This window comes from Rhinopithecus roxellana, chromosome 5 (genome assembly GCF_007565055.1).
Source record: "Rhinopithecus roxellana isolate Shanxi Qingling chromosome 5, ASM756505v1, whole genome shotgun sequence".
NCBI classification, from domain to species: domain Eukaryota; kingdom Metazoa; phylum Chordata; class Mammalia; order Primates; family Cercopithecidae; genus Rhinopithecus; species Rhinopithecus roxellana.
The window spans coordinates 61,402,649-61,417,297 of record NC_044553.1 but is presented as its reverse complement, the minus strand read 5'-3'; the positions used below and the strand labels follow the sequence as shown (position 1 = coordinate 61,417,297).

The 14,649-nt window shown below is 47.9% G+C and overlaps 1 protein-coding gene across 1 annotated transcript; it reads left to right on the top strand.

Moving 5' to 3' along the window:
• The first annotated feature begins 632 nt into the window (after window positions 1-632).
• On the top strand, window positions 633-14,602 carry ABHD4 (abhydrolase domain containing 4). Its single transcript, XM_010378346.2, has 7 exons — window positions 633-722; window positions 4,217-4,305; window positions 5,939-6,311; window positions 6,474-6,628; window positions 8,669-8,780; window positions 11,972-12,158; window positions 13,122-14,602. Exons 1-7 carry the CDS (start codon window positions 700-702, stop codon window positions 13,209-13,211), a joined length of 1,029 nt encoding a protein of 342 aa, XP_010376648.1. The 5' UTR covers window positions 633-699; the 3' UTR covers window positions 13,212-14,602.
• The last annotated feature ends 47 nt before the right edge of the window (window positions 14,603-14,649 follow it).

The window sequence follows — 14,649 nt, the reverse complement described above, 5'->3', positions numbered from 1 at the left end:
TTCCCTGGAAAATAGATTGGGGTCAGATTCAACTCCAGAGCAGAGATATGCCCATTTTTGCAGATGTCATATAGGTTTAGGTTTACCAGAGAAAATACAGGATGCCTACTTATGTCCTAAGTACTGCATGGCCCATACTTATTCTAAAAAATTATTTGCTTTATTTAAATCTGGAATTTACATTTAACTAGGTGTCCTGTATTTTAGTTTCAAAATCTGGCATCCAGGCCCTTTGTAGGAGCATTCAACCAATGGTGGTGTCTCCACAAACATTTAAGCCTCTTATTAGAAGGAACATTAACAAGAGTCGATTTCAGGAGGACACAGTTATAATAGGAAGCCCAAAGAGTGGGTGTGAGTGCAGGAGTATTCTATGACTTTTTAGTTGTGAGAGAACGGAGGGCTGTTGGAGCTCCTGCAGGGACTCCCCCAAATGTGTGACCAGGATCACCATCCTATTCTGAGACCCTCAGAGACATCTCTGCCGGGACACATGCCAGTAATTGGAAACATAGCAAGGGCCCCACTAGCTCAAACCAAGTTGTAGAGTTTGAAAGTCTCACCCGCCGGCCGCCCGCCCGCCGCGAGCCCTGCCCCCTGCGCGGCCACGCCCCCTTTTTCCTCGCGGCCTCCCGGGTCAGCTGGTGCTGGCGTCAGGCGCAGGGCGGGCTCGCCAGGACCTGGCAGGGCTTGTTTACTATGGCCGATGATCTGGAGCAGCAGTGAGTTAATCCTGTCCCTTTCTGTCTTTCTGTCTGTCTCTCTGGGCCATGATCCTGGGACTGTCTGTGGCTGAGAAACAGTTGTAGACACCTTCCCGCCCTTCCTTTTCCAGGTCGGCCTCCGGGGAGGGCGGGGGGTGGGTGCGTTGCTCGCTTTGCATTTGCCCAGAAGAGGCAGCGGCTGAGCCTGGGGAGCCATGGGAGACGCGCTTGCCCGCAGCCCGGGGATCCTGGCTTTCTACCTTAGTCCTCGCGAGTGCCCTTCATTCTCGTCTGGTCTCTGGAGAGATTCCGTGTTAATGTGTGAGATCCCCGAAAGCAAGCTTGTGGGACGCGGGTGCAGAGGTAGCAGCCAGGCGTGCTCGTCTCGACTTGCCCCAGAACGGGGGTCATGGGGATGGAGGGAGCCTCCTCCCTCCGCCCGGCAAGAAGAAGGTGTGGAGAGACTGGAGAGGTCTCCACCGCGCTGAAATTGGTGTGGAACAACGGGCTGGCAAGTTTCTTTAGCTGTCACCCACCGAGACACGTAGCCGCATGTGATCCTAGTTGATAATGCTTTTAATAATCATAACATTTTTTATGCGATGGTTTCACATTTAGAGCTATTGGGATTTGCTACCACTCTCTCAAGGGCATCAGGTTTGGGATACCACCTGTAGGTGGTGTGACTGGCAGTTCGCAATCTGATAGGAGCAAGAAAAAGTTGCTACGAGAAGAATGACTCAGCTCCCAGCCGAGCCTTGGTTTCACCAGAACTGGCCCTTTCCTGGACCCTACTGGGTCCTGCAGAACTGGAAGTCCGGGAAACTAATTAACTTTATGACCATAATTAATAGCTTGCTGGGCTTGAAAGAAATGTCCAGGGGAATGTTTCACTTTCTAAGATGACTTTTCCAAGACGAAATTTGCAATACTTTAAAGGACTTAGGGAACCAGAATATTAGAACTGGAGGACATGCAGGTAGTTCAGCTCCTTTTTACAAATGAAGAAGCTGGTGTCCATAGAAATTAGGAGACTTGTATTTTTTAGTAGAGACGGGGTTTCACCGTGTTAGCCAGGATGGTCTCGATCTCCTGACCTCGTGATTCGCCCGTCTTGGCCTCCCAAAGTGCTGGGATTACAGGCTTGAGCCACCGCGCCCGGCCAGAGCGAGACTCCATCTCAAAAAAAAAAAAAAAAAAAAAAAAAAAGAAATTAGGAGACTTGCCCAAGATCACAGAGGTCTAGAACAGGATTCTCTCCCAGCACAGAACCCCTTGTGCTTTACCATCAAGTTGACAGAGACCATCCTAGCCAGGTTAAGTTCATGGCTGAATGTCTTTTCTGCTCCTTGCCTCAATTTCCCACCCCAGCCCTTACCTCCCCCATAGTTTTGAGCACATACAGTGTGCCAGACACCATTTCCAGTGCTTTACTTGTAACATGTTTGGTGAAGAAGGAAAGCAAAGTAATTCTCCCACCAAGGACTATCTGCTGAGCAGTCCATGATGCTATTCCTTGGGTAGCGTTTCTCCTGAGCTCTGCTTTGGACAGTAACAGGACAATGTGGGATCCAGGTGTTATGATCTGACTTGTCACAGCCTGTGATTTGGAGAGAAAATTTGTCTCTTAAGGCTGGCAAAATCCTGTGGTCTTGGTCGCCGTGCTTCAAGCCTACAAGGAATTCCACTAGAATATTAAAAGGATTCTGAGTCTCCCTAGGATTAGATCGATTGATATTGACAACTCTCATCTGGCTAAAACCATTGATGTATCACTCCCAGTTGCAACCCCAGTTTTTCTTTCAAGCTTCAAACATCCACTGAGAGTTGCTACTTGCAAAACACTGGGAATGTAGACAACTTGTGATTTAGCTGGGGGGAAGGAAAGTTTATTGGGAGTTTATCTTGTGCTAGGTATTATTCTATGTGCTTTAGATGCATTAACACATTTAATCTTTATGGCAACCCTATGAGGTAGATATTATTACCTCCCTTTTAAAGATGAGGAAGCTGTGACACAGAAAAGCTAAATAATGTGCCCACAGTCACATTGCTGGTAAATGACAGTGCTAAAATTGGAACTCTGGCCTTCTGAGTTTAGATCATACCTCCCTTGAGAAAACAGAGATAAGTGTAAAAATGTGACTAAGTTCTGTGAATATTTGTATATGACCTTGAAAAGCTGAGGCTTGAAGGTTTAGGGAGAGAAACCTGGATTTGAGATAAGGGGTTCTAGTTCTGGTTCTTTTTTCTAACTTGTATGACCTCTTTGGGCATCAGTTTGCTCATCTGTGAAACACAGAGGCTAGACTAGATGATTCCTAAGGAAACATCCTAATCTAAAATTCTGTGCTTCAAATGATGTATCAGGATGCCCAGTGTGTGCCAAGGGGATTTGATCATTGTTCCCCTCATTCCCCCTTAGAGTGCCCTACCTTGAGTATGCCAGTGTTCACAGGCCCTTCCTATAGCTGTAGATGTCTGTCCTGTAACTCAGGCAGAGTTCAAGAAAAGAGAAATGTCATATACAGTTAGCAAGGAATAATACAAACTGTCATTCATTGAGCATCTCATTTGTACTGGGCAACTTACAAGTGTCCTTACATATATAGATGCTCAAAGACAGGTTATTTAATGGGCCAAAGCCATTCTGCTCACCCATGATAACACCATGATTCAGGTCCAGGAGATGTGTGTGTGTATGTGTGTGTGTGTGGTAATTCCAAAGCTGGTGCTTTTAACCTCTACCTTGCAATGACTTAAGGTCACTGGGTGTGAAGGAGAAAGCAGGATGAGTTATCTGTTTTACTGCATGTCATGGGAGGTGAGGACATAGGTGAGCTTTCTACTCATTTTACAATCTAGAAAATAAGACCAGAGGGAACCTGTGTCCTGTCAGTGAACCATAACAGAACTTGAATCCAGGTCTCTCACCTCCTCCTCCCTGCCTACCCCATCTCCATGGGTTGGACTGATTGATTACCTGAGAGATCAGTTGGGCACAACACAGTATTCCGCACTTCTAGGGGCTTGGAAGAGGGTGCACATAAACACCAAGCAGTGTCCTGCCAGTAGGGGAGATGGCATGGGAATTTGTCCTACTGTTAAGAAACAGCTAGTACTGAAGACAGCAAAGGATAACTGAAACATTAGTTAAAAGATGCCTCTCCCTTTAATCTCCTTGAACATAAATTATGATAATCAGTAACAAAGAGAAATTAGAAAGCTGTAGTGAGATAATAAATGTGACAGAGCTTTGTAAACTGTAAAGTATTGTATACAGGATGTTCTGAATATCTATTGAAACAAGGGGCATGTTGTTCATATCCATTTACCAAAAAGAAACAGTCTATCAGGCAGCTAGGGAACTGCTGGCTGTCATGGTGGGCAGGTCTCCCGAGGCTAGGGAACACCCTGCCTCCTGAGAACTCTTTTGTAACTCTCAGCAAGGTTAAGAGCATCAATGTTTCTTTCCATTGTTGCCAATGAGTGTCTCTGTCTCCTTCTCCCAGGCCTCAAGGCTGGCTGAGTAGCTGGCTGCCCACGTGGCGCCCCACTTCAATGTCTCAGCTGAAGAATGTGGAAGCCAGGATCCTCCAGTGTAAGTAGAACGGACAGCTTGTCCCACCTTCCTCATGGGGCCCAGGAAGGATTCAGGATCTTCCCAGAGCCTGCTACATTGAGCCCAATGATTCCTAATTAACAGTGTGTATGGAGTGGGAGGAAAGGATGTCAGTTGTGTGAGGGAAGAGGTGCATACAGAAGGCACCATATCCAATGATAGTGCTTCCTCAACGTCTCCCTAGCCATGTGGATGGTTCCTGTCACTTCCTGCAACTTCACCTCAAAACCTATGCCAGTGCTAGCTAGCATACACAAACACATACATTCTCTGGTTCTTCCTTCCTTCTCCCCCACTTCTCTCTTCCTCCTTCTCTCCTTCTCTCTTCTCACCACACAAGTACTTCTTAGATTTACCACCTGCAGACCCTCGGACCAACAATCTTGCATTCTCTGATATTACTATTCCCGCGTTCTACCTGGTTTTGCCCCCCACCCCCCATCTGGTTACCACAGTAGTTTGTGATTTGCAGACCAGCTGTCATCAGCACTGTTATATTGCAGCAGGGCATCCCACTAGCAGCAGCAACCACTCACTCAAACAAGCCCCTCAAGCCACTTCTTCCCATATTTCCCATATGATCTTCTCCACCACACCCCTACTGCCCCAGCCATTGCTACCCTTTCTCTTCTGGGCCCGAGTAAGTGCAGACAAACAGCAGCCAGAGCTTTCAAGCCTCTGTCCAGGATCCAGGCTGCTTCACCCAGGCAGCTCTGCCCAGGAGACTGCTGTCACACCAGCAGAATAAGCACTGTCCCACCTCCGTCTCTCACCTGAGGCTCAGTCCACACCCATCACGCCCTCCAACTGGCTGGACCACAGTTCTGTCCATCCATCAAGCCCCAAGCACACACAGGTTCAAGAGCAATGGATGCAAGAGCTCTGTGTGGTTGGTGGTGTCACTACCACCCTGGGCCTAAAGGGAGCTGGGCACACTGTTTCAAGGATTAAGACGGTCCCGCTTACTACATACAGACTAAATGATCTACAAATGTGATTGGAATTGAATTCTTTAGAGTGTGTAGTGTTAAAGAAAAAGTGATTCTGACAGATTAAATCAGTAAAGATCATTCAAGACTATTGCAACAGAGGAGAGAGATCAGGCTCAGCTCTTGAATACAGTAAGGACTAGTAGGGATTTATAACCAAGCAGCAGGGTGAGGGGGGTCAGTGGATAGAAAATTACTGAGGAAATATCAAAGATAAGGGGAGTTCTTTTCAAACCAGTTTAACAGAATCATTGCTGAAGGGAAGGTCAAAGGTGAGGGATGAGGAACTTGATCAGATATGAAGGAATTCTTACTAACTGACGTAGTATGACTTACTAATCCTGACTTAGCAGGATTCTTGCTAAGACTGAGCTAAACATTTGGAAGACAGGGCAGGGGCCAAGGTCAAAGCCTAGTCAAGAAGAGGGCTCAGAAAGGCTTGCCTAAAGTTTGGTTCAGGAGAGAGTCGTTTTCAGTGGTCAGAGGGTTGTGAAAGGAAGGAGCTGAGGGAAACTGGGGAGGGTTGGGGAAGGGAGAGATGTGAAGAGTGGTAGTCCAGGCAAAATGATGATACTGTCAGGAAACAGACTTGTTGACTTGCCATGGGATTCTTTCCTCCCCAGGTCTCCAGAATAAGTTCCTGGCCAGATATGTGTCCCTCCCAAACCAGAATAAGATCTGGACGGTGACTGTGAGCCCCGAGCAAAAGGACCGCACCCCACTGGTGATGGTGCACGGCTTTGGGGGCGGCGTGGGCCTCTGGATCCTCAACATGGACTCACTGAGTGCCCGCCGCACACTGCACACCTTCGATCTGCTTGGCTTTGGGCGAAGCTCAAGGCCAGCATTCCCGAGGGACCCAGAGGGGGCTGAGGATGAGTTTGTGACATCGATAGAGACATGGCGGGAGACCATGGGGATCCCCAGCATGATCCTCCTGGGGCACAGTTTGGGAGGATTCCTGGCCACTTCTTACTCAATCAAGTACCCTGAGAGGTAATAAGGAGATGCCTCCATCCCTTGTGACCTAATTCCTGACCTTAATGGGAACTTTCCAGTATTCGTTTCCAAAGTTCTCTCATTCCCAGGTGATTTAAGGGGCTATGGCACCTACCAGAGAATATAATGTGTCTTCTCCTCTTTCTGCCTTTAACATAGAGTTAAACACCTCATCCTGGTGGACCCATGGGGCTTTCCCCTCCGACCAACTAACCCCAGTGAGATCCGTGCACCCCCAACCTGGGTCAAAGCCGTGGCATCTGTCCTAGGACGTTCCAATCCATTGGCTGTTCTTCGAGTAGCTGGGCCCTGGGGTGAGTAGCCTGTAGTATCTCCTTAAAGGAAGGCTGTAACGTTCTAGAAGCCCTACTGTGTCTTTCCCACTTATTCCTAAAAAGTGGGAATGGGCCTAACCTTGTTATTTAAAGCTGTTAATCTGAACCAGATCACTTTGTTCAAGGATTGAGAAGTTTTTTGTTTTTTGTTTTTTGTATTTTTCCCTTCATCGGCATGGGAAAGCTTTTCCTGTGCCAGGAACAGGTGGAGCAGAATAGCTACCAGAGTTTCACTCTGTCTCCCAGGCTGATGTGCAGTGGTGTGATCTCAGCTCACTGCAACCTCTGCCTACCGGGTTCAAGCCATTCCCCTGCCTGAGCCTTCTGAGTAGCTGGGACTGCAGGTGTACCCCATCACACCTGGCTACTTTTTGTATTTTTAGTAGAGATGGGGTTTCACCATGTTGGCCAGGCTGGTCTTGAACTCCTGGCCTCTAGTGATCCATCCTCGTCAGCCTCCCAAAGTGCTGGGATTATGGCCGTGAGCCACCACACCCAATGTGTGTGAAATTTTATGAAAACCTGCTGGTGATTCATGCTCAGTAACCACTGAATCCTATCCCTGTGGTTCACCCAACACCTGCAGCAGGGAGAGGTCAGAACCAAAACCTCCAACATAACCCACAGTGGCAGGCAAGCCCCTCTGAACCATGCACTTGTCCAGGCAAGCACCACATCTTCACCTGCTCCGTGTCACCTAGCACTTAGTAACTGTCAGCAAATTCTGTCGGTAAAAGGGAGAAAAGGAGGTGGAGGACCATGGGGAGCCAGCCATAATGAATAGTGTCAGTATCTCCAGCCTTCTGACCTCACAATGCCAGCACCCTTCTCTGCTGGGGAGCTTTTTACTCTGATGACGGGAAAAGCAGATTCCGTTATGGAAAAGATTGATGACACCTATCTTGTACTAATGGTTGTGATTACATAGTAATATTCAATAGCCAATTATTATGAGTTAATTGCTGATAGCTAAGTAAGAGTTATCTCTCTAGGTCCTTCAATAAAAACAGAATCATTCCAGATAAAGAAAAAAAGCATTTGAGTAGAAGATAGGAGTTTAGGAGTTCTGAGAGAGAGGGAGGACACCAAGACGCAGGTGCCAAAGGAGAGGAAGTGGGCAGAGGTTCCCAGCACTGTGGTCTCCAACAGACTCTATAGTCCTTTGCCAAAAAGAAGGCCTACTTGAGCTACTCTCCCTTCTTCTCACCTCTGGCCAGGCTCCTGCAGGAGCATCAGAGCTATCGTGGTTGTGGAAGTTGGCCCGCAGTCATGAAGGACTATGCAACAGGGAGGGCCAGGCCCATGCAGATCCTCATGACACCCCCCACCCAGCCCCTTCTTACCCCCTCTTGCTTCTCATAAACAGAGAGAAGACCAGAGAGAAAGAGAGAGAGATCAAAGATCAGAAATTGATCAGTAGATCAATTGATCAGTAGACCCAATTTTTACAGTCTGTTGTTGGATGTGTGTATACCATAATGAGGTGAAAGGAACAGATGGTTGTGGAACAGTGCCCTGGGTCTGAGTCTGAGAAGTGTTTAGTTCACCTCTCCACATATTCTACTACAGGCCTGAAAATGAGAGTGCTCTTGGGAGGTGGTCTAGTTCCATCTGCTGCCATCAGAAGATTAAAAGGCCATAAGGGTGTCTAGGAGAAAGAGAACAGAGCTCAGGCTCTAAAAGAAGAGCATCTCAGCCATGGATTCTGATGGGGAGGGCTTGTGATTCTTGCAGGGATAGATCTTGGGACTTCATTGAGCTGAAAATAACCTGGCTCCTCAGTGATGTTAGACTGTCTCTAAATTCTTTGGTAATGAGCTGACTTTGTCATTTGAAGTCACCTGGACCTTGCCAGTAGATTCCTGCACTCTTTCTGCTGCTGTAATGTTAAATGAATAAAGCAAACAAATCCTTAGGAGAAATAAGATTTTGTTAAAGTTGTTAAAACATACACAGGCAGGAGTCTTCCCTGCCCCACCTCCCAAACTGGCCACTCTGTGTTTTTCTATCCCCTCCCAGGGCCTGGCCTGGTGCAGCGATTCCGGCCGGACTTCAAACGCAAGTTTGCAGACTTCTTTGAAGATGATACCATATCAGAGTATATCTACCACTGCAATGCGCAGAATCCCAGGTGAGGGCGGCTTCCCAGGCTGGCTTGGGGCAGACAGTTGTTAGGAGAAAAAACTCTTAGCTGCTGGAGTTCTGGGCTTTATTTCTTCTTCAACAAAGCTCTGACTCAGGGAAACATAGGCACTAGCAAGCCTCATCATTTCCAGAGAGTACCCCAGGGATAGACCCAAAGGAACATAGAAGATAATGGATTCATTAAACATGCTGCCCGTCTCTAGAGGAAGGCCCTCCCTGTTCCCTACAGGTATGCAATTGGCCTGATAAGCAAGAGTCTGGAAAATACTAATATTTTAAAAGATGTTTTTAATGGAAAAGGTGATACAAACATGTTTTTTTTTTTCTTTTTTAGGTCAAAAATAATTAGCAAAAACATGATATTTTTCAAAAGGAAAAGAAGTCTTCTCCTGTCCCAGGCATATAGTCCCTAAATTTCCTTATTATTTCCAGTCTAAGATAGCATGTGTGCCATTTCTTCAGAGGGCCTCCATGTACAGATTCCTTTGTACACACGTGTGACTGTATCTGTTGAACACATTACTACAAATAGAATTTCTCAATGAAAGAGCATGCTTTTTAAAATTTAATTATGTGCCCTTGAAATGCCTTATCATTGGGACAGAAATTTCTTTGCATCTTCGGAAGATTAGGGGATGTCCCGAGAACTCTGAGAAGTTCCTATCTGGTGCTGCTTATTGACACAGCTGGCCCCACAAACCTACCTCCCTGCAGTTTGGGCAGCATGGATGGCAGGGCAGTCAGGGAGGCGATCCTTTTACGTGGAACTGCCCTGTGACTGGCTGATACCACGAGGCCATGTTGGTGACACCCCGAGCTGCTGGGAGGCATCTCAGCAAAGGCAGGCTTACTGCCCTGCCCCTTTCTAGGGCTGTCCAAGTCACTTGTTGTGAGCCCAAAGCTGTGAAAAAGGCAGAGATTTGCATTCCAGCAATACTGTCTCAGCATTAACCTCAAATCCAAATAGCTGTTGGGCAGTGTGTGAGCTGTCTGTCCAGCATTCCACATGAGCTCAGCTAATTGAAGAACCCTGATCAAACAGTATTATAGAAACTCCTAGCTCAGCAGTCACATCAGGTTCCCCTGTCTTCCTGCCCTTGGCCCTTCTCTTAGCCCCCATGGGCTCAGTGCCCATTTCATACCCACCTGAGGCCCCACAGGCCCAGCCCTAGCCCTTTCCCCAGAACTTTCCCCATCCCAGACCTAGTTCTGTACAATGTCCTCCCAACCTAAGCCACAGAGTATAGAACTCTGCAATTCATTTGTGTCCCAGAGGAAGCAAAGGTGACATCAGTGACAACCAGTTCCCTCACCCACAAACACCATCACTCAATTTTGTAACTTCCTGAGTTTTTTGACTTTGTAACCCTGACAAGCTCATGGTAACACTTCCTTGGAAAACATTTCCTTGGAAAACATGAAATTTGACCAATGTGTTTAAGGGTATCTACTTCACCTCACCTAAACTTAGGGGCTTTGTATATATTTTTATTTTCCTAATGATGTCCTAGTGAAGTAGGTATAATACTCTACATTTATAGATAAGGAAATTAAAGTATATTCTGGTTGCATGACTTGCTAAGGAAACACAGCCGAGGATTTGAATTCATTTGACTCCAAATTCCATACTTTTTCTGCTATGTTGCAATATCTTAAGAAAAAATTATCTATTTCTGGTGGCTTGGGCAGAACTCAGGTTCCCGTTCATCTGTACATGTAAAAGAGGATGGAGATCTAACAGTACTAAACAGGCCAAGCCTAGGAGGCAGCAGTGTCCCCAACCTGCCCTATCTCTAGCAGAAGCTGCAGACCAGCCCAGAAAGCTGGCTCTGTCCCAGCCTTGTGGACACCTCATGATACGGCCTCAATTCATTCTGCCTGAGCAAATGACCAGGGGATGAAATAGATTACATTGGCATTTGTTGCTTCTTGCTTAACAGAAATTGCTGCTCCCCCAGGCCTTGGAAGACTGATTTTTAATTCCAGAGTCTTCTTAGGAAGCCCTTTTTACTACTATAGTACTCACTTTTAAGCATTCACCTCAGATGAACTTCTGACCATCTCTCTAGACCCCCAACATGCTAAATCCCCAGTCTGTGTTTTCATAGCACCCAACCACCTTTTCACCCTTCTGGGGAAATTTTAAGTTGTATTTGTTTGTTTGTTTGTTTTTGAGATGGAGTTTTGCTCATTGCCCAGGCTGGAGTGCAATGGCACGATCTCAGCTCACGGCAACCTCTGCCTCCCAGGTTCAAGCGATTCTCCTGCCTCAGTCTCCCAAGTAGCTGGGATTGCTGGCATGCACCGCCACACCTGGCTAATTTTGTATTTTTGGTAGAGATGGGGTTTCACCATGTTGGCCAGGCTTGTCTCAAACTCCCGACCTCAGGTGATCCGCCCACCTTGGCCTCCCAAAGTGCTGGGATTTTAGGCATGAACCTCCGTGTCCGGCTGTTTGTTTGTTTTTTTGAGACGGAGTCTCACTGTGTCGCCCAGGCTAGAGTGCAGTGGCATGATCTTGGCTCACTGCAACCTCTGTCTCCCAAGCTCAAGCAATTCTCCTGCCTCAGCCTCCTGAGTAGCTAGGATTACAGGAGCACAACACCACGCCCCACTAATTTTTGTATTTTCAGTAGAGACAGGGTCTCACCATGTTGGCCAGGCTGGTCTTAAACTCCTGACCTCAAATGATCTGCCCGCCTCAGCCTCCCAAAGTGCTGGAATTACAGGTGTGAGCCACCGCGCCCAGCCCAAGAAATTTTAAATTAAATAACAATTAATCATATGATTATTTACTTAGTGCCTACCTCCCTAACACAGGAGCTAAAGTGTGTGAGCTCCAGGAGGGGCAACACCCTACCTTTCTTGTTCCTGTGTCCCCTTTCCCAGCCCAGGGCATGACAGATAATATTTGTTGAGTCAATAATAATCCATTTCATTCTCAGATTCTTGGACAGTTCGTACTGTCATGGGGTTGTTCATAAGTGTTCCTCTGAACTCTTCTGTGATAGGAGGCCTCTGGAATTTTGGTCATCTGCTAATCTTACCAATATTTAATGAGCCCGGTGTGGGGCTTTGACAGGAATACAAAGATAACTAAGATTCTGTCTCAGTATCTGAAGAGACCAACAAGTTGACATATTCTGCTGTGAAGCTTATCTGTTTTGCTTCTGACAGTGGTGAGACAGCATTCAAAGCCATGATGGAGTCCTTTGGCTGGGCCCGGCGCCCTATGCTGGAGCGAATTCACTTGATTCGAAAAGATGTGCCCATCACCATGATCTATGGGTCCAACACCTGGATAGATACCAGTACGGGAAAAAAGGTGAAGATGCAGCGGCCAGATTCCTATGTCCGAGACATGGTATGTTGCACCACCCAAGGAGTGGAAATGATGACTGAGAGTCAATCAGCTCTCAGCCTTGGGGTAGAGAAGGGTGATCAAGAAGAAAGAGGAATGGACAGACTGAGATAGGGCAGTAGATTTGAGAAGTTTGGAAGCTCTCTTTGTAATATCTTTTTTTTTTTTTTTTTTTTGAGATGGAGTCTTGCTTTTGTTGCCCAGGCTGGAGTACAATGGTGCAATCTCGGCTTACCGCAACCTCCACCTCCCAGGTTGAAGCAATTCTCCTGCCTCAGCCTCCCGAGTAGCTGGGATTATAGGCATGCACCACCACACCCAGATAATTTTGTATTTTTAGTAGAGACGAGATTTCTCCATGTTGGTCAGGCTGGTCTCAAACTCCCGACCTCAGGTGATCTGCCCGCCTCGGCCTCCCAAAGTGCTGGGATTGTAATATCTTAATTAGGGGCTTCCTACTTTTCACCAGTTCAGCTAAAAGGCTGGTTGTTGTCTAGCAGCCAGGTACCTGCTGCTACTCCAGCCCCCATGAAGTTCGTACCCCAAAACCAGAGCCATGGGCAGTAGAGTGAATAGTAGAGGCTGCCATGAAGCTCCCCACCACACCTCCTCCCCTTCTTTCTTAGCCCTCTCCACCATGTGCCAATGAGTGTGCTTAATGAGGCTGGGTGCCAACCATGGGCCCGGGTTTACTGGACCTTTGGATTAAATGAGCAGATCAGTGGTGGGGCTAACATGGAAGGAAAGACATAGTGAATATTCATCAAATAGGTAGAATGGGATATTGGGATTCATTGGCTGTCAAAGGAAAATACCAAGATCCAAGCGAGAAAAGTGGAGCATTATTTCTGATAAGAACTGGTGGGTGGCAGGCAAGCAAGTCTAAGGGGAAAATAAATAGTGTGAAGGCTTCCCAGTGCCAGGAAATAAAGGGCCATCGCACCCCTGCGGGTCCTCTCTCCACAGGAGATTGAGGGTGCATCTCACCACGTCTATGCTGACCAGCCACACATCTTCAATGCTGTGGTGGAGGAGATCTGCGACTCAGTTGATTGAGCCACTCTCTGAAGAGGAAGAGGAGAAAGCCAGAGAGTCACTCTTGCCTCCCTGTCTGCTTACTCACCCACTCTGTCCTTTCCTCACCAACTAACATGTGCCAGCCAGGCAGAGTCTTGGGCTGTTCCCAGAATAGGAGTACAGTGAAAAGAACACTCTTGATCCCACACTGAAGGCTGAAGGCAGAAGCCACAAGAGGCCTTGAGTGCCACCCCCAGGGAAGAGCATAAAGGGTTGCACAATGTCACTCATCCACTCCTTGCCAAGTGTTACCCAGATGGTGGAGGATGTGAAGGGATTGCACCGAGCCACATTCACTCTCTCTGCAGCCTTTCTTCCTCTGGGCAAAGAAGGGCTTCCAGTGGCCTTTCCTAGCTCTGCAGTGTTTGTGGGGATAGGTTCCATGCAAGAACACCTTCCTCCTCCATGCCCCACTTCACCTCATCCCATACCAGTTCCATCCAGGGTCTGGTTAACTGCCAAGAGCAGGTCCTGGAGTTCCTTTCACCTGCAGAGTCCTTTTCATGACCTAGAATGTCTTGTTCAAAGCCCTCATTGACAGAGGAGGAAACAGGCCAAGGCAGGACATGGCTGGACCATGGTGATACAGCTCTGTGTGATTCAAGTTCTGGCTAGAGCCCAGGTCTGCCGGCACCCTCTGCTTGTTGCACACTTGATTTGCTAAGGCTTGAGACAGGCACCATTGCCAAGGGGCTGGTCCTGGTCACTGGCTGAGGATAAGCCCGTCCCTGCCCCACATTCTAGCCCCACTATGTGGGGGTGCTGTTGTCCTGCCTGTGTCTCATCCCTGGCTGCCTAAGCTAGGGACACTCAAGTGCTTCCTTCCTTGCCCCATCTTCCTCCCAACTGGAGGCCTCGGAGCCTCCCCTGTGCCTTGGGCCCTGAAGCCCCACATGTAGTATAGAGCAAAGGTGGCTCCTTTTGAAAGGGTGGAAAGGCCCTTCAGTCCCAGGGCCATGTCTGGGTTCTCCATGCCCATCAGTCCCTGCAGTTCCTCTACCTGCCCCCAGAGCTGAGGCCATCTGCAAGCCCCTGCCCATGGCCCAACGGGGAGCCTCCAGCCACCAGTTCCCTGTCCTTATCAGCCACTGGGTGGTTCCCACTGCATGACCCTCTATCCCTCCAATCTGTCCCCGTGGCTTCCAGCTCAATCCACCCCCGACCCACCTGTCAGCCCTCTCCCAGGGAGCTGTTTCAGGGGTTCTGGGCAGTAGGCTGGGCCTGGCCTCAGAACCTGGCAGCTCCCGTCTGCTCCTTCACTTTTGTAAAACCAACCCTGTCACCAGAATGGCATTAACTCCTGGTGCTTTGTACTACTGGTCCAGCTGCCCTGGGCTCCTTTTCTATATTAATAAACAAATGAGTAAAAACTGCCGGTGGCGATGATGTTTAAAATTGCTCTGACAAGAGCGCTGGT

Coding starts and splice junctions, on each gene's coding strand:
- ABHD4 (XM_010378346.2), top strand. CDS start 700: ATGGCCGATGATCTGGAGCAGCA. Junction 6,312..6,473: donor TCAATCAAGTACCCTGAGAG/GTAATAAGGAGA, acceptor CCTTTAACATAG/AGTTAAACACCTCATCCTGG. Junction 6,629..8,668: donor TCGAGTAGCTGGGCCCTGGG/GTGAGTAGCCTG, acceptor ATCCCCTCCCAG/GGCCTGGCCTGGTGCAGCGA.